At 34.4% G+C, this 20920-nt stretch overlaps 1 protein-coding gene across 1 annotated transcript; it reads left to right on the top strand.

Annotated features, from left to right (window-relative positions):
• Positions 1–3500: 3500 nt before the first annotated feature.
• On the top strand, positions 3501–18714 carry LOC149787018 (cullin-associated NEDD8-dissociated protein 1-like). Its single transcript, XM_089976018.1, has 8 exons — positions 3501–3512; positions 4628–4695; positions 6392–6581; positions 10307–10495; positions 11163–11234; positions 13382–13553; positions 17285–17431; positions 18438–18714. The coding sequence occupies exons 1-8, from the start codon at positions 3501–3503 to the stop codon at positions 18566–18568; spliced, it is 981 nt and encodes a 326-aa protein (XP_089832144.1). The 3' UTR covers positions 18569–18714.
• Positions 18715–20920: the final 2206 nt, after the last annotated feature.

Here is a 20920-nt window from a genome sequence, read left to right as displayed (position 1 = left end):
CCTTGCTTATTGTACAGTCTATGTTTTTACACCCCATTGTGTATGCGTTATCGAGGGAACATTGTAGTTGGTCCTAAATGCAGATGGTGAGAACCTCACCTCCAGTATAGCCACCACATCTAAAATCTAGAAATACGTTGGCGCAGTCACACTAGACTATTAAGCAACAGGTGGTATGTGGTCAAAGATAAAGTCAAGACAGAAGTGATAAAATAGTCAGTAGAGTAATGATAAGAAAGTCAGAAATAAGTATGAGTGTCAGTGTACATTTTCGTTTCTTCATACTCGGACCAATCCGGCAACCGTATCAGTGATGCGATAATGAACATCAACCAGCATAGCCCTGAAAATCACTAGGTCTTACTTATAGCTGACTAGTTCATTAGAATGTGATTTTGGAAAGCTCCTGCTTGCGAAATACCAAGTCAGGAGCTTCTGCAATTATTGATGGTAATTTATTCCTAGTCCCTATTGTACATGGGAAGAAGCTGAACTTGAAACAATTTGTCGATGATGACTTTAACTGGAACTTTTTCATGTTGTTTGCCCTAGTTTGGTTATATGTCAGGGTCAGGTATTTGTCAGTTTGTATTTCCAATTGATTGTTCGCAATCTTGTACATCATGGCCATCTGAAAAAATTATGTAACCCCTAAATGCTTGTTCATGCTCTCGTTGTGGTTCCACTAGAAGATTTTTTATCATGTTTAATGAGTTCTGAATGGAAATGGTGCAGATCTGATATCCTGTATAGCATTCGTAAAAATCTTCTTACTCCTTCAGAATAAAAGTCATATCAACATGGGTGGTTTTTTCCCACGAGAAGACTGCTCTGGGTCCTACATTAACATGGTGTTGCTCTGACTTTGATCTCATTGCTACTCTTAAATGGAAAGTCATTTCGATCAAAAGAGATGATCTGAAATAAAACTGACGTAATCTGTTTATGGTGGCCATCTTGAAAATATGGTTGTCTCTACTCCTTCAAATTTGATGCTTATTTTAACAACGGGAATTCACCAATAAACTGTATGATACTCAGTTGGTACTCGATGAAATCGGTGCCAGTCATGTATGGTTGTTACAATGGCTGTCTTTAAAACTTTGCTGTCTTGCCAAAAGACTTATGATGATGCCTTATTGATCTGTCTCTAAACTATCTGAATGGACGGACACCATGATACAGTGTTTTCAGCAAAATACTTAAAATGATGACTTATTGATTTGTCTCTAAACCATATAAATAGACAGCCATCATGACACAGTGTTCTACCAAAAGACTTATGATAATGTCTTTTTGATCTGTCTCTAAACTATCTGAATGGATGGACATCATGCAACAGTGTTTTCACCAAAAGACTTACGATGATGTCTTATTGATATGACTCTAAACTATTTGAACGGATGGACATCATGACACAGTGTTTTCACCAAAGGAAATATGATGTCTTATTGATTCGTTTCTAAACCATATAAATGGACGGACAACATGACACAAACCTGTGTTTCGAAAACTAAACTTACGTAAATAGCAATTTGGGTTTCGAATCGTTAACTCGAATATTTTAAATGTCGCGGGTATATTATCTTCACAAAAATCAGTTTGTTACCGTAAGTGAACCTGTCATGGAGAAGTAATAGCGGACATTGCTGCATCCACTGGTACTCGACGCGTGCTTGATGTTAAAAAAAAAAACCAAAAAAAACCCAAACAATAATTTAAAGGAAAGATATGATATTGAGTGCCAGAATTGTCTCAGATTACCCACATAATCCGTTCTGACATAGGACACTGTCTATCATACTATACTTCTGGTGTGATAGATCGGGTCCAGCGTCATAACTGGTCAATGAGGTAATTTTTGTCACTCGGTTTGATTTTGTTTCCTTCAGATTACTGCTTTTTCATGATTAAGCTTGCATCAAGCACCTGTTGATGTGTCTGGGAAATAGAACTTTATTAGACAGTCTCTTTTTGTAAGCCATTGGGCAGTATATTCATGAAAATAAACAATTCGTAGAAAGCAGAGCCTAAATATTACATTATTGAAGATTTAGCTTTAAAATGCAATTTTATAGGTCAGAAACATACGGGTTAATACTATGTTGTGGACTTTGAGAGACTGTAAGGTCAAGGTTGTATTCTGAGTTCATTCATTTCTGTGAGAGATAAAAACTCAGCAAACCAAATACTATTTCACCAATGCCTAACATTACACAAAGTAGATAGACAGATAATAAAACCTCATATTTACAATGCTATCAATGTACTGTTGTAATGAATCTATAGTGAGTGATAACATTAAGAAAACCACTCCCTCTCTAAAAATAGATGCACTTGCATGTTGGCTGTGTCGATTCGGTTAAAAAGAGGGTTAAATGCATCATCTACTGACTTTCATTCTTCAGTGAGTTGTCTACGAACAGTTATGGTAAAGTTTTATTTGCAACAAAGAAATCAAAAAGACCAGTATATCTGAAAGATGTGCATTTGCTCCCAAGTACACGGTACTGGGTTTGTTTCAAATAAGCTAAGAAATCTTTTCAACTGCCATTTAATAGTGAACGTTCAGAAAGTAAAATAAAACTTCTTCTTTAAAAGTAGTTGATTAAGCATTTGTACTAGCTTGCAATTACAATGTTGTAATCTTGTTACTCATGTAAATATCATTACCTTCTATAGCTTCTCATTTTAAGTCATATTGCCAAAATACTTATGAATATGATAGTGAACATGTGTTTACAATATAGATAGAACTCATACAATTTTCTACTTGAATATAAGTCTTGCTAAAAACTAATATCAAATGCAGAAATGGATACTGGGAAATAGAGGGCATAATTGAAACAAGAGAATGAAAACAACACAGAGACTTACACACACACACACACACACACACACACACACACACACACACACATATATATATATATATATATATATATATATATATATATATATATATATATATATATATATATTTATATGCATTTCTTGCATTGCTCCACTGCTCCCTATTTAGCTGTCACTTCTCCCTGATCTGTCCAAAAGGAGAAGTCACTTCTCCCTAAAATTCAAGTCTAGCTTGACCCCTGCTTGCCTACGCAAACTAGTACAATGGGCTCACTGCAGTCTTGAAACACATCTCAGTAGCTATTGTCAGCCAATTAAGTAACACGTGAAATGGTTGATTATACATGACAACTTTGCCTTTTAATTGCTGCTGTTAAAAGTATGCAAAGGATAGTTTTACACCAACTCCAGATATGACAATTTACCGTTTGTACATGATACATGTAACAGTCATATTCTGAAAGTTGTGTATTTTATTTTATTTATTTTATTTTCGAAGATTACTGAAAATTGTGTTTTCTCAAAACACGAACATGTTAGGGATTTGGGAGCACAAAATCATTTTTTTAGGATGACATGCTGTGTTAAACTTTGATTAAAATCAGATCTCCACCACAGTGGTGATCTGATTTTAATTAGAATGTGCCATGTCACGGCAGGTATGTCTACATCTTAAAATGACTGCATTGCATGTATACACTTTGATATGCCCAGAAACAGGCTCATCAAGGACATTCTTGACTTGAGTTACGCCAGGAATGTATGACAATTACAGCTGAAGCAAAATAATATTTAGTTTTATAAATGACAGTGTTTGGCACTATCAGAACTAAGCCATTTGTTCTGAACTTTTTGGCCTGCCATGAATATGGTTGTGTGATTCGTCCATCCATCCATCCAATTTTGTATTAGGTAAGTGTTTAGACTCCCAGGTGGGGTATTTGTTTCTTGAGCTTTGGTGATTCATTGGTTCGCATACTAGACTCACAATTGAAAGGGGGCCCCGAGTGGCCGAGTGGTCTGAAGCGCTCTCCGTTACGGATCACTGCCATCTCACCTCTGTCTGCGTGGGTTCGAGTCTCGGATTCGGCCAATGCGGGTATGTGAGAAAGCTTGCCAGTAGCTTCTCGTGGGTCGGTGGTTCTTTCCGGGGTTTTCCTGGGTTCTTCCTCCACCATTAATACTGGCCGCCATGAATAGCCAATCGTGTGCTGAAAAATGGCGTTAAACCCCACAACAACAACAACACAATTGAAAGTGTACTTGTTTGAATCCTGCCATCAGTTATGTTGGGCGTGTGAAGGCATTTTATTTGAATTGCCTCAGTACTATATAAACTTAATGTTTTACTATAGCATGAAACACTTAACCCTATCAAATTGATGAACACATTTCTCATTTATCACAATTTCTTCTGTTCTGGTTTCTGATGACAAAAAAATATTCATCATTTTTATAATTAATGATGTTGAAAAACTGTATGAACTCTAGAAACATATATGTTGTTTCAGAAGAATACAGAAACCTTATAAGTTTTCTCATTGAGTTTCACATTTTCCCCAGTTTAATTTGTATTGAAAAATGTTTAAGATGTATATGGTTGATCTCCCAATATTGGAATGGTATACATGGTTAAGAGTATTCTGTCTTACAAAATGTCAGTATAAAAGACAGTAAGATCCCTAAAGAAATACTTTCTTGTTCTTTTGAATGCGACTAACTGTGAATTTGCACTGATTCCTCTAAGAGCTACACTGTATTTTGTCTATGGCAGACTATCAGCTGTGAAGCTGGGTCACAAGCAGGAGTACATGTGCTGCAGCCCTATGTACAGCCTATATGGTATGTTATCATTTTTGCACAGCCCTTTTGTACAGTGTGTATGGTATGTTATCATTTTTGCACATCCATATGTAGTCTGTATGGTATGTTATAATGTTTGCACAGCCCTATGTACAGTCTTTATGGTATGTTATAATGTTTGAACAGCCCTATATACAGTCTGTATGGTATGTTATCATTTTTGCACAGTCCTATGTACAGTCTGTATGTTATAATGTTTGCATAGCCCTATGTACAGTCTGTATGGTATGTTATCATTTTTGTACAGACCCATTGTACAGTCTGTATGGTATAACTTTTGCACAACCCTGTTGTAGTCTTTATGGTATCATATATACACACTTATAAATCGTGTATAACTACAAACAACAAACATCCTGATCTGCCATAGCATAATGTGCATGCAGATAATGTTTTTTTGTTTTTTTTTCCTACTGATTACTCCTTGCAACCTGTGCAGACTCAGATCTGCTAATCCGTTATGGAAGAGCAGATCTGGGTCTTTGCAGTTTGCAGTTGGACTCGTCTTATAAGCGAGTATGTATGGTATGTTGTAATGTTCGTGTAGCCTTAGGTACAGTCTTTTTGGTATGATGCAATGTTTGCACAGCCCTGTGTACAGTCTGTATAATGTTTGCACTGCCCTATGTAGTCTTTATGTTATAATGTTTGCAAAGGCCCGATGTAGTCTATATGGTATGCTATAATATTTGCACAACCCTATGCGCATTCTGTGTGTGTTATGTTATAATGTTTGCACAGCCCTATGTACATTCTGTGTGTTATGTTATAATTGTTTCACAGCCCTATGTACTGTCTGTATTGGATGTTATAATTATTCTTAGCTCTATGTACTGTTTGTATAGTATACTATACTTTTTGGACAGCCCTTTGTACTTTGTGTATGGTATGTTAAAATTTTTGCACAGCCCCATGAACAGTATTTATGGCATGTTATGATGTTTGCATAGCCCTATGCACTGTTTGTTTAGTATATTACATTTTTTGCACAGCCCATTTCTTTCATAAAGGTTTCATAATTGCCGGTTAAACCTGCATACAGGTTTGAAATCATCTGGATCAGTATATAATTCTGAACATACATATCTTTGCTTAAGCAATTCATTTTCCTGTGCTTTGTCACAAAACTAATTTTGCAGGTACGTTTTATCTGTCATGAATATAATATACATTATTTGGACTGAGACTTCATAATGTAACAAAGCAATTTGTCTTCAAGATCCATGATGGTTTAATGGTTAGTTGGCAAACTAGCGAACACAAGAGTGCAATGTTGAATTCTACCCTGACAAAGGCAAGGGAGTTTACTGCCAGGATATAACCATTGTTTCTTGATGTGCTATCAAACAGCAATCATTTAATCATGCTGTGTATTACAGTGTGCCATGAAAAAGCAATACATTAATTAAGCTATCTAGTTATATTTGTCATTAAACAATGATCAATTAATAAATTTGTATGTTCTTTGTGCCATTAAAATTCCATTAATTAATCAAGCTGTGTTGTTATGCCCAAAATGGAATTCCATGCTCGCACATTGTGAAAAATTTCAAAAGAATTGTACAGCATACCTTTTGCTGCAGGCTTCTTATTGTATATTTTAGCACACTCATTGCATAAATTTCATATCTATTTCTCAAGCTACATCCTGTAAGAATTACTTCACATATTTCAGGTCAATGTTATTTAGCCATTGTGAATGCCCTGAAGAAGGTACAAGGAATGTGGCATCAGAATGTCTGGGGAAGCTGACCCTGATTGACCCACCTACTCTGCTACCCAATCTCAAACATTATCTAGGCTCCCCATCCCCTTACACTAGAAGCACAGTGGTGACAGCTGTCAAATTCACAATCACTGATCAGGTACATGTCTTTAGAACTCTGTGTTATGGTCCTTGATAATTCATATTATAAAAGCATGCAAGATGGGCTATTTTTGAAGCAAAATCATCTTAATTATGTTTTGTCAGCTAGATTTTGTTTGGCTTTGTTTAATTTTCAAAATGCACTCAAAGCCATGAAAAATGAAATTGTGTCGGTTTGCCGTATATTTCTCTAATTTACTAGGTACTTCACAGAGGGTTAAAGGGACCATTTTATAGACTTGTAGGGAAACTCATTCAATAATGTACATGTGATAATGAATATAATTGATTTTTCCATTCCAGGTAACAATCATTTGCACAGTTAGTCATGATACCAAAACACACATTGGTATGAAAAGTTTAGTTCATGAGAGACATATCTGAATGGTTTTAAAAGTTTGACTACTTGCTGTTAATTTAGAGTCCTTTATCCTGATAGCAGTCTAGCAGTCACTGTCTCCATCTGTCCATCTGTATGCCTGCTTCATGATCTATTCACACTTACACCCACCAAAACATTGCATACATTACACATAACTGGATGTCATGTGGTAGATGAATTGCTCATTATAAATATGCCTATTAATGATTGTGTCCTTTTACAGGTTTGCCTTTCCGTATTCAATAATGATTGATTCCATTTTCCATCAATTTTCGATCTTGACTACAGGAGAACCTTGAAAACCAGCATAGCTTCAGAACCATTCGGCATATATTATAATTCAATTTGATGTAAACAGTCTGTAAATTTAGTGTGCCTTCTATAGTTTAGCCTTATTTGCTCCTTTATGGACAGAGTTATGCCTGTTAAGCAAATTCTTGTCTTCAATTTAAACATGGAATGTTGGTTGTAGTCATTATAGTTTAAGAACCATTCAGTATATTAGGATGAAATTGGTTAAGAACAGTCTTTTAGACCTAGATGTAACTTTGGTTTTGTCACGTCTACGCCATTTTAGATAGAATTATTGGTACTATGTTTCGTGTCAATAAACTTCATATCTTTACGTTGGATCACGCTCGTAATCAGCATATCTCGGGAAAAATTCATTACATTCGGATGCAGTCTGATGTGAAAGTTGTTTCGTAGACCTAGATGTTTATTTTATATATTTGTCTTCAATATGAACAGAGGCAAATCCCTTTTCAATCAGTTTTATATCTTTTATGCAAGATTTTGCTTTAATTATGAAGGATTAGGATTGCATGCATCCCACATCATTCATTTACAAGAGTCTTGAACATAGAACACCCATCTTTACATTCCCGTTGCACGGTCACCTTGTTTAAGGCCCTATGGAGAAAATCGCGTGGATCTTTGACCCAGCTATTACTTGTAGCTGTGGTTAATTTTTTAAATTTTTATTTGACTCCAGTTATGATAAAAGAAGGGAGCATGTTATTTTCTTCTGTCCATTCATCTTTTTTAAATTCATTTTAGTACAGTAACATTAAAAGCTATATAACTTAGAGCTATGAAATTTTACTCACTGTACCATAGTCATAAATGGATGTTGTGAATCTCTTTTCAGACCATTGCAGCATACTTTTAAATTTTACACATATTTGCAATGTTTTTACTTCAGGCAGTAAGCTTGTTTGTATTAGATACATATCAGATTAGATTTGAAGTCTGTTATAATATTATTTAAGTTTCCTCTACACAGTTCTGTTACCCACTTGAGTTAAACAAAGGAGATTTAGTGGGAATATTTGTATTTATACATGGATGACCTATTAATCAGGCACGAATATTTGTACAGTGCGACCTTGCTATAACACAACCCGTGATAACGCCAATTCAGATATAACGCGGTCATGGCGTGGCTCCGAAAATTTCATATATTCATTTGCACCTGCAAAAATATTTTTTGTTCAAAGTATATGAAATAGTGTATAAAAAATTATCATTTTGGGGAAGAGATCATGTATGAATTCAAATATAACATAATCGCGGTGTGGTTCCTGAAAGTTTAAATACATATACGTGTATTTTTCTTATACCCAGAAAGATATTTTCTTTTAAAGTACGAGAAACAGTGTTTAAAATGTTTATTATCATTTTGGGGAAGATTTCACGTATGAATACTAATATAATATGATCGTGGTGTGGCATCTGAAATTTAACAATTTCACCAGGTTCTTGAAGATTTATGCCAAAATAAACATTATCAGAAATGTTACTTATTATTGATCCATCAGTAAAGCCGGTAAGTCGTCTTTGTGATTGTCTTCAATTAATTCTGCATACAATCGTTGCTCAAACAATAGCAAAATGTGTTTCTTCTTTAACTACACACACAACCAAGCAGCAGACAATGCAGTGATTGATAAAAGATTCTCACAATTTAATAAACATCAAAAAATGAAAACTGCCAACATGTTTGCTGGGATTGGTGGTGTTATTAGGACCATTGTTGATTATTGGAAATTTACAATGGATAAAGGTACATGGAAACACATATGAGAAAATTTTAGCAGCACGAAATTTATACATACACCATTCATAGATCCTGGAAGGTAATTAACCATACATGTGCTTCGTCTTTCTTAACCTAATTTTGCTGTTAATTTTTCCCATTGAATTCAGACACACAATGATCTGTGACAAAATTATTGAATATTTTAAATATGTATCCAATTTTGCAATGGAATTAAATGTATTATGGATTAACTGCATGCCACGATGGTAAGGTATCAGATGGTAAGTAAACAGTGGTAATACTTTGTTCATGCTATATTTTAGATGTTGAATTCAGACACAATGATCTGTGACAAAATTATTGAATATTTTAAATCTGCAATTTTTCAGTGGAATTACATGCATTGTGGATGAGCTGTATGCCACGGCGGCATGATAGTAAACGGTGTTGATACCCTATTCATGATATACATTAGACATGAATCCACGTATGTGTGCTAATGTGTTGTTCTCTGAAAAAGTAAAATACTGTAAAACCCCGCATTAACATGACCCTGCTATTAATGCAATCCAATTTTTTGGACCCCAGATATCGCGTTATAGTGGGGTTCCACTTTATTTATATGTGGATGACCTAGTAATTTGGTAGGAATATTTGTATATATATGTAGATGACCTACTAATTTGAGAGGAATAATTGTGTTTATATGTGAATGACCTAGTAATTTGAGAGGAATATTTTTATTTATATGTGAATGACCTAGTAATTTGGTATAAATATTTGTATTTATATGTAGATGACCTAGTTATTTGGCAGGAATGTTAGTATATATATTTGGATGACCTAGTAATTTGGTAGGAATATTTGTATTTACATGCGGATGACCTAATAATTTGGTAGGAATATTTGTATTTATAAGTGGGTTATATAGTAATTTAGTAGAAATATTTGTATTTATATAAAACAACTTAGATAGATTTCCAAGCTATTAAAAAATATGAATCTTTAGCCTGTTTTAAACTTGTTGGACTTTTAGTGTCAACATGTTTTAAATGATGCAGTGAATACCAGTTGAAGTAGACAGGTTAAATATAATAGGGATGTTTATATTTATATGTAGATGACCTTAGGATTAAGGCCATTAGAACAGCACTCTCTCTTGTTTTTATTCCAAAAGTATTTCAGTTTATGTGCTCAGACCTTTTGTTCTCAGAACAGACAGCTAACGACAATGCAGCAATTACAGCATTGGGGCCTTACATGTTTTACAAACATAACTTCTAGTTCCTTCTTTCTTCAGCCTCAAGGCATAGATTCCCTGTTAAGAAATTGCATAGGAGATTTCTTGAAAACATTACAAGATCCAGATATCAATGTACGAAGAGTTGCCCTGGTTACATTCAACTCGGCAGGTCACAACAAACCATCACTAATACGAGATTTACTGGACACCGTTCTTCCGCACCTTTACAATGAAACCAAAGTCAGGGTAAGCCGATGCCTTCATTATGCTTTAAAAATTAAGAATGTGATAAGCAAGTGAACAATTTAGATTGTTTACTTGCTTTGTTTGTTTTGTTTGTTAACCTATTATTAGTTACTTCCCCTGAGTTTAATGCAACCTTATGTACTTTGTTATACATGACACATATTACCTTGAAAATTCATATAATTTGAGGGGTTGTCTTATAAACTCCATGAATTTCAGATTTGTTTTTCCATCCTTGAAAAGTTTGGAATATATTTTAAATTTTCCTGAATTTTGCCAAAATTCCATAAGTTATGCAAATGTTAAAACTAAACAAAATCAAAATTAAAAAAATCACCAGGTCAGTATGAACTTTGTTATAGAAAGAGAAGAAATCATAGTCTTTATTCTCAGGTCTCCTATTTGTCTTACCATCATATTTCACAAGTTAACAGAAATATTGGCATTGAAGGAGGTATCAAACTTAAGACTTGGTTGTCTTCTACAAAAGAAAAATGTTCACATTTTGTGATAAAGTTTTGTACTTCAGCAGTTCTGATAAATTCACTTAAATTGTTTCTGTTATACCTTGCAAATAAAATGTGGAATTAAAACATATTTTAAACATGCAACAGTTGCAAAGATATTTTGTCACCTTGAATAAGTGTACATAATTACTCTTTTTCAGAAAGAACTGATACGAGAAGTTGAGATGGGCCCATTTAGGCACACTTTAGATGATGGTCTTGATATCAGAAAAGTTGGTACAATTTACTTTTCAGAAGTTTGGCTATCTGTTTTTTATTTTTTTATATCTCCATTTGACATACTGTGTATTTACGAATCAGCCTCTCCAGGTATATCTTTCAACCTATCAGTTGTTATGTATACATATATTAGATTGCATCTACTTATTGTGTCTATCATATCTATCTTTCTTTTTATAAAAATACCCATTTATTGTTTAACCTATATGTAAATATTTTCAGCATTTATTTTGGTGTCGCTGTGTGCTATGAATATATCTCTGTATCTGCCTGTCATTGTACTGTTCAACAAGACACTTATATCATACTCCAGGCAGTAAAAATGTACTTCTAGACTAAAAGAAATCCACTGATGCACACAGAATCGTGGCTTCATCCGTGGGTTTTCTGTCATACGAACTGAGTTGACAGCTGCAAAAATCCCAATATGTGTCTCACCGGTCCTGGATTTCAAGGCCTGGGCAGTCGATGCTCTTTCCATTGTTTGAAATGTTTTTGACCCATACACTTGCCCTTCTTTGCCTCTGAATCCAAAGTTGTTACCTAAAGCATAAGAAATTGAGTACCGCATTCCCAACGCCTATCTCTGAAAAAGAAAAAAATTGTGAATAAATGACTTGATCATTCTCACAGTGGAGACCACAAGGAAATACAGAAATTTCCTCCTCTGCTAAAGCAGCTATTATGGCCGGCATTTCTAATGAATCCAGAACTGTTGAACCTGCATGCATCATCACAGAACAGAGGATATAGAACAAAACAATGGTCATTCAGATCTTTCATCAAATGTTTTATTTCACATGCCCAAAGGCACTGGCTGTGAACCCAAAGTGGAATCATTGGTGTTAACCTAAGTGAATAAGGCACTCTTTGAACTGCTCTCGTGAACTTCATTGGTTCAGCTCTCATATTGGATCTGCTGCTTGATCATTTTAGTGTCAGTGTCATGATATATACTTTGTCAGTTGACCCGAACTACAGTTCCAGTTTGATGGGGCAGTGTCACTCCTAATTGCACCTGCTTTAATTGCCAATATCAGGTCCCTGCTCATGGGCAATCAGTCTTTTGTGGTGAAACCTAATTATAGCATGGCCCCTTCAACTCAAGGTTGTCCACAGGACACAGTGAGATTTTAACTGGTACAAGAAAATAACTGGTTCTAAAAGGGAGATCCCATCTATTCTAATATCTTAATGAGAGAAAAAATGATACTCAGCAAGGGTACTATTGTCCCGCATAAGCTGCAGTATCTATTATGAATACTGAGAATTGGCAAGATGATTACCACTGGATATGAGGGAAGTAAAATCTTCCCGTTTCCTATAGCCACATCTTGACATTTGGAATCTATGCTCCAGCCAGGTTCTTAATCTAGAATGCTACATATACCTTAGAGGACTGGTAATATTCTCTGTGGGGTGAGGCAGTGTAACTCCCTCCACCTCATACCTATTCTTTTAAGGTATTATAATTTGGTAATGTAGTTTGAAGAAAGAAACCAATTTGTTTTTAGCAAAAATTCTCCTCAATAGAATAAAATTTCTCGATTATAATGTGAATATGTGCTCCCAACCTCCTCACAGTTACATCATACTGGCAGAACATGCAATCTACTCAAGTAGTAACTGAGGTACACAGGAGCTGGCACTAATCACTGTATCATTGGGAAATCACCCATTCCGACTTAACTATATGTGGCCAGATAGAATTGTCTTCCATAGCAAAAATATTTTATCTGGGAGAGCTGGATTTGCTAGGTAGTGGTAGTTGTTCTATTGTATTATGATCTGGTCAGTTTTATTGAAGCAATGTATTTTAGTATAAAAAAAAAGAATGTATTTATATAAACATTTTAGCTCAATAGTTTAAGAACTTTGCATTTTTTCTTCATTATCATTTATTTTACGTACCTTTTAAAAACATCTAACAGCTTTATTATTCATCCTTTATCTTGTAGGAGTACATATTTACTTTTATGTCGAAGGGTTTTTGTTAGAAATTTTGTAATTTTTATCATTACATTTTTAGAATTTAATTTTTGTTTATCATTACAATATAGCCTTGATTGTGCTGATGTGCCATGTGATTCTGTACAAATACATACATGCGTTCTAAGTTCACCAATTTATGCATTTTCAGGCAGCCTTTGAATGCATGTACACATTACTGGACTCCTGCTTGGACAGACCGGATATTTTTGAGTTTCTGAATCATGTGGAGGATGGCCTGAAAGATCACTATGATATCAAGATGTTGACCTATCTGATGTTAGTTCGTCTTGCTCACCTATGTCCAAGTGCTGTGCTCCAGAGTAAGTGATCATAGCATTCTCACTGGTCATACATTAAACTCAAAGCAAGTGATCATATCATTTTCACTGGTAATACATTGAACTGCAGAGAAAGTGATCATATCACTTTCCCTGGTCATAAATTGAACTGCAGAGTAAGTGATCATAGCATTCTCACTGGTAATAAATTAAACTCAAAGCAAGTGATCATATCATTTTCACTGGTCATACATTGAACTTGAAGCAAGTTATCATATCAGTCTTACTGAAAATACATTAAACTCACAGTAAATGATCATATCAGTCTCACTGATTTAACATTGAACTCACTGTAAGTGATCATATCGCTCTAACTGGTAATCCATTGATCTCACAGCAAGACTTGATACATTAATCTGAGCTCACTGATAGCAAACACAGGAATCAATTTTAAAGTATATACAACAAAATTACCATTATGCTTAAATCTTCTATCAAGGAACATGGAAAGTACATAATTGGCAGTGTTTCCGAGTGGTCTAAATTGCTGTCCATTACAGATCACTTCCAGCTCACCTTTGTCTGCGTGGGTTTGAGTCTCCGATTCGACCAGTGTGGGTATGTGAGAAAGTTTGCCAGTAGCTTCTCGTGGGTCGGTGGTTCTTTCCAGGGAATTCCCGGGTTCTTCCTCCACCATTAATACTGGCCGCCATGTATTGCCTATCATGTGCTGAAAAATGGCGTTAAACCCTACAACAACAACAACAACAACAACAACATAATTAAGAATTTTTTTTGTGATGAGCATATGTAATGGTGAAGGTAATTAATATTTGGAAATATTAGGTAATCTCCCATGAAGCAATCAGGGATGCACAGTATCCTATTCATGTACACAATATTTATAAAAGAAAAGACAATGTCTTAAGTTGTGGGCTCATGTCACTCATATATTTCATTTAAAAATGGTATATCTTATTATTTGATTAAAGCAATCATATAAAAACAAAGGAGAAACTATTGTAATATTTCATGAGGATAAATCTGGTGTAAGACAGCGATAACATAAACTTATATACCAAGTTGGAGCAAAATCTAATAAGAATTGTCTTTCAGGAGTGGCAACAATCTCATCCGGTCAGATGCAAGATGACCTTACACTGACATCTTACTCATAGTGGGACTTATCCATAATCTTTATGATTTCTATTTGCCAAGTTTGATCACACACAGTTTGCTAGAGTTTTGACATGTTTAGATTTCTATAGTTTTGTCACCCTTAGCCAGTCAGATTGCTATAGTGTTGACATGCTTCACCAGTCAGTTTGCCAGAGTGTTGTTATTAATATGCATGGATGTCACTTTTAATTGAAATCTTGAGATATATACCTATTTACCAAGTTTGATTAAAATCCTTTCAGAAAGTACAGTCTCTTATTATGTAAAGAAGCTCAGCCAATCATATGCAAGATAACAACTAAGATATGCCCAAGTCTCACTTAAGATGAAACTTGTACAACATGCAAATGATTTTAGTCAATTTACCAAGCTGAATTAGGTAAGAAACGCCATCTGTCAAGGGCAAAATGCTGAACCAGTTAGATGTAAATCACCTGATTTATATCCTTGGGTCATACTCATTGTTGAGCTCACCTGAGATATTGATAAAATAGCCAATATTTAAAGTTTATAAAAAGCCTATGAAAAGTATGGCGTCTAGAATGATATCAAGGTCAGCAATTGGATGCAGTGTCACTTTATTAATGTGTATGCATCTTATACTTTATATTAGCTGAAATTTTGATCATATAAGCAGACATTCCAAGTTTGATCAAAATTGAATCAGAAATATACCTTTAAGAGTGTTAACAAGCTCAGCTGATTCGATGGAAGTTCACCACATTAACAGATGTGAATCTCCTAATTGAACCTGTTACACCTTTGGATAATTTGATGACATATTTCTAGGTTAATGTTGACATTTTGGGTTAGCAATAATCTTCAGATTGGTAACTAGCTTAGATATTTAGATGGAAGATCACCTCACTAATATGCATGGATCTCTCGTATTATCAAATTCATCAAAGAGCTTGATGGTATAAACTTATATTTCTGTTTTTTATAATAACACAAATGATGGCCTCAAGAATGTTATGAATTTTCATCATTTTTGAAAATTTATTGCCCCTTTATGGACATATTTTCAATCAAGTCAGACTTAAGAATTATAAGAAATAGCGTTGGGTAGGTGATGTGTGGACATCTTGATAAGCATTGTATTTGCATTTTTTACACAGAGAATTTGACTAAATTTGCAAGTATATTGCTCCTGCTATGAGAACAGCTGACGTTTTATGATGACTATGTTTGATCAGTATTTAGCCAGTGTGTGTTAACCAGTCAGGTTTGTTGTATCTTCACTGTGAGCACTCTAACTAAAATTGTAGATGCAGGCATGAACAGTTAGAGTGTTCAGGCTTAGTCAAAATAAGCCCTTCAGAAGTTCAGAACCAAAGAATGACCCTGTTTGATAAAATCTCAAAGAGGATTAATTTGATTATTGCAAAGTATGTGACGTAGACCGTAACATCATTTTCTGCCATAAGCTCACTTGCTAAACATCTGTATGTATGTGACCAGATGTGCTAAACATTTGTACGCACAAGTGTGTCCAGGTGTGCTAAACATTTGTATGTATGTGTCCAGGTATGCTAAATGTATGTATGTATGTGTCCAGGTGTGCTAAACATATGTATGTATGAGTCTGTCGAGGTGTGCTAAACATTTATGCATATGAATCTGTCCAGGTGTGATAAACATTTATGCATATGAGTGTGTCCAGGTGTGCTAAACATTTATGCATATGAGTGTGTCTAGGTTTGCTGTACGTTTATGCATATGAGTGTGACCAGGTGTGCTAAACATTTATGCATATGAGTGTGTCCAGGTGTGCTAATCATTTATGCATATGAGTGTGTCCAGAGGTGCTAAACATGTATGCATATGAGTGTGTCCAGGTGTGCTTAACATTTGAGTATGAGTGTGTCCAGGTGTGCTAAACATTTGTATGTCTGAGTGTGTCCAGGTGTGCTAACATTGGTTTGCATGTGTGTGTATATCAGACCCTTACATTATTTAACCATAACAAAGTTTTAATCAGATAACTGTGAGAATTTTTAAAAATTTGTTAATGTTTAAATTTCTGGTACAGATGCTTTGAGAATATGAATGTGTGTACTTGTTCATATTAAACAGCAAATTCCACAGAGGCTCAGATAATATCTTGTATTAGATGTATTTTAGTGTCTGCCTTGGTCACAAAAAAATACAGGGTCAGTGCAGTTCCTCATATCCTTGTTGGTGTGCATGATCATGCACATGTGTATATTCAAATACATCTCCTGTCATAATCTGAGATGAAGCTTTTATCCTTTGGATGAAAATAAGGATCAGTTATCATCATGGAAGATTTATCTACCTCTGCACAAACTCCACAAACCATAGCAGAACACAATATTTTAAATCAGTTTTCCTTTGACCCATCTGCCATCAGGTCGATAATCTTGTCACAGGTAAAGAAGTAAACAGACTATTCCATCTTGGAAGAAAATCACTGTTTCATTCTAGTCACCAGTAATGAAAGGTGCATAATCTAACAGTATCACTGTAGGATAGACTAATTTATGCTTCCTTTTGAAATGTCTTGTAACAGTGTCAATACTGAATCAGTTTTATGTCTGGATCAATCATACAATTATATCTTATTTTTGCAGGGCTTGACAGATTGGTAGAGCCATTGAGAGCAACATGTACCACAAAGGTGAAGGCCAACTCCGTCAAACATGAGTTTGAAAAACAGGACGAGTTGAAACGGTCAGCAATGAAAGCTGCGGCATCTCTCCTCACTGTCCCAGATGCAGGTGTGTACTGATCACTTCAGCCATGAGATGGTATCTGTTTACAGCTTTGCACTGTACATGTCTAATGGCATCTTGAGATGTGAATTCACAAACCAGTGCAAAACTGTAAACTTGTCTGGATTGATGGGTCTGTTTTGTACAACAGAAATGAAAGCCCTTGTAAGAGTTACTTCCCTTTCCATTTCAAACTTATTGTGCTTCATTGACTTTGGATTATGAATCAGTTGTAAATTGCTATGGAAATAAAAATGAAAATGCAATGTGAATTTTTAAAATTTAATTCAGTTTAAAAGAAGTTACATGAAGGGAAGCTTTTAGATTCTCATTTATTTTACTTTGATTGGAGTTTTCTGAATGAAATAAAATTCAACATTATAAAACTTGGAAGTGTATTAATATATAAATGAATGCTTTGAAGGGCATGAAATAAGGGTATTTTGCTCATATTTTTAGGGATTCATAGCATTAAAATGGGAAATGTTGGGATTAAGGAGTTTATTTTAACTTTTGTGCCCAGTTAAGGAACATTTTAAAATGGGTGATATATAAATCACCCAAATTGTACCTTTGGGGCAGGTGTATAAAGTACTTTTTCATTGCACTTGTTATCTTGTTGTGGCAGAGTCTGGTAGATGGCATAATGTTAGGTCGATTTGTCGCTCAGTTAAAAATCTTGATTTGACTTTGAATGAATTTCTGTTTTATTCAAAATTAATTTATCTGGTTTTTGTATATTTCTAAGGTCTTTTGGCCAATTTTACTTGTATGGCAAAAATGTTTATACAATTTCATAGTAAATTCCTATCAATGTATTATCACTTAACAGGACAAACTGCATCCAGTTGTTCTTAAACTAACAGAACTAGGTAAGTTAGGATGAAATATGCATGTTTCTGAGAAATTTTCAGAGCTTCATATTGTTTTCTATATTTAGCTTAATTCAGGACAGTCATGTATCTTAGCTTTTTATGGTATATATTTTACAATAAAAAAGTTGTTTTTGCAGATAAAAATCCCCAGATGAATGAATTTTTGACACAGATCAGAAGCAGTTCGGAGCTTGCTTCAATGTTTGAAAGTATTCAGAAGGATGCATCAGCCTCATCATCTGATACCACTGTAATGGATACAAGTTGAACAAGTTTCTCAATAAAAGTTCTACTTTTTTAATGAAATATTCATTCTATATAAACTGTGCTACACACTTGTATTTGCTTGTTGGCTAAATGCATTTGCTATAAACATTGACTTCTTCCAATCTTAATAAAACAATTTATAGTTGAGTATTGTCAGAGACTTATTTTGTAAACTTCATGATAGGTTACAAGAAAACTTTCCCAGATAAAGTGAGAGAAGGCATCTATGCATACCTGAAGAAATAATGCAGCAATCTTTAATAATGTGTAGAACACCAACACAAACTACCTTCATTAAATGAGATAAGGAAGTAATAACAGTTGAAAGACCTTCACCCTTTCATTTACTTTTTAATAGCCATGAAAATCACCGGTGTTCCATAAATAATGTGTACTCTAGGTTTTGTGTCTGTCATTGATCCTATGAATATGTACAGATAGTTTTGGATTAAAGCATTATTTCTTTGTCTTTTAGAATGATAATTCATTTTTTCTAATAGAAGCAGTTTTGCCATCAATATGTTTGCCAGATATTTCCCAGGTAACTGCTCCTGAAGAAGCTTGTAGTTTATAAAGATCTCACTTAAATCACTGATATGGATTTTGTCTGTACAGTAGATTTTATGAGCAGCTGGATTTAGGTTTTAATGGGTAATCTTTGCACATTTCATTAAGTTTTATTCTAACATTATTGAGGAAATTGACACATACCACATCTGTGAGAAAACCGAATCGTATCACATTATTGCTTGTCATATATATATATATATATATATATATATATATATATATATGTATATATATATTCTATGTTTATAAGAAAGATGTCTTATCTGTTGACTTTGGTATGAAGAATCTTAACACATGATACTTTTTAATATCAAATTTATGAAATAATATATGCCTCAAGCTACTTGCTTCTTGTATTTATCAACAAGTTTCATAAATTTCATATCAAATCAATGCAGCATCAACAACCTTACATCTTTCTGTAGCACTGACATGTGACCTTCTTACATGCTTTGCCGTGGTGTTGCAAAGGTTTTTTATACTGTGAAGTTATGGCACTGCAAAAATTGTTTTCAAATAATATTGACAGTCATAACTGGTGCTGCATCTAAAACTATTTCTGTAAATGTCTTAAACATAGATAAAGAATTATCTTTTTCTCATGCTTTAATAGTGTTATACACATTCTCTGTTAAAGCTGACATATCATCCTCAAAGGTTGAAGGCTTTTGTGATGTAAACGTTTTGCACCCAAGAATAGTGTCCAGAAATTGGTGTAACCCTGAAGGGGTGACCACCCTTGAATAATGACATGATACTGTTATCTGTGTTATAATTTGCAGTCATATTTTTTCTGTGACAATAAATTAAAGAACCTTATGGCAAACAAAAGATGTTTTATTAAAATAAAGAGAACTGTTCAAAGCAAATCACTGAAATGGTTATTGGAAGGATGGAGCCTGTGTGCCTCAGCAGGACAACACCACTGAGGCAGTTTCTTCATTACTAACTAGATCCATGAATCTTTGAGAGTGAGTTGAATGTACAATGTCCATTTTAATGGTGAAAAGAACTATGAAATTACTGAACCTTTTGTAAAGGGAATGCTCTTTGTGTATTGGTATTAATACAATGCAAGATGGAACCCTTCTGCATGCTGTTTAAAAGCATATATAAAAGTTTAAGATTTGTCATATAAAATGATATGTTGTGCTGATGTGTGACCATCCTACATGTTATGTCAAAGTATATTTATATATGTTTATGACACAGTGATGGTTCTAGGGAAGGTATGATAAAATACAGTATGATCTACCGAGGAAGGGGAGGGGGCTTGAAAATTAAAAGATATACATTTTCATGCAATCATTGGCACAGTATAGAGACAGATTATGATACGTGCAAGACTAACACTTTGGGCAGAAATTCGGGTTTAATATTTTCATGCGTGAGAAATGAGTGTGTATGTGTTGAGTGTCTCTTTCAAGGAATTTTAAACTATTCATATCCAAGAATATATATTTTCAAAGTGTTGTCAAATTTTGTATTTTATTGATGACATACCCAAACCTCAAAAGTTGTCATAATTTGTATATTCTAATCTCAGGTCGGTTCCAGTAAAACCTACCTGGGAACCAGGGAAGGCACTTTTAATGTGAGGTACTCACCCATAGATGCAATTTAGAATTTTCTTTTCATTTTAGTATGATCTCTGTGCATTCAAAGTATCCTGGCATATATTTTGTTTTTAAAGTGCTTTCCCTGGCTACCATGTATGTTGAAATGGAACAGGCCTAACTGGATTTAGTGGGCTTGTATGGTAATTAATCTTTTTTTTCCTGGT

The sequence above is a fragment of the Sinohyriopsis cumingii genome, chromosome 12 (genome assembly GCF_028554795.1).
Source record: "Sinohyriopsis cumingii isolate HCF-2022 chromosome 12, ASM2855479v2, whole genome shotgun sequence".
Lineage (NCBI taxonomy): Eukaryota > Metazoa > Mollusca > Bivalvia > Unionida > Unionidae > Sinohyriopsis > Sinohyriopsis cumingii.
The sequence above is the reverse complement of the archived record's forward strand: the minus strand, read 5'-3'. Positions and strand labels throughout refer to the sequence as shown.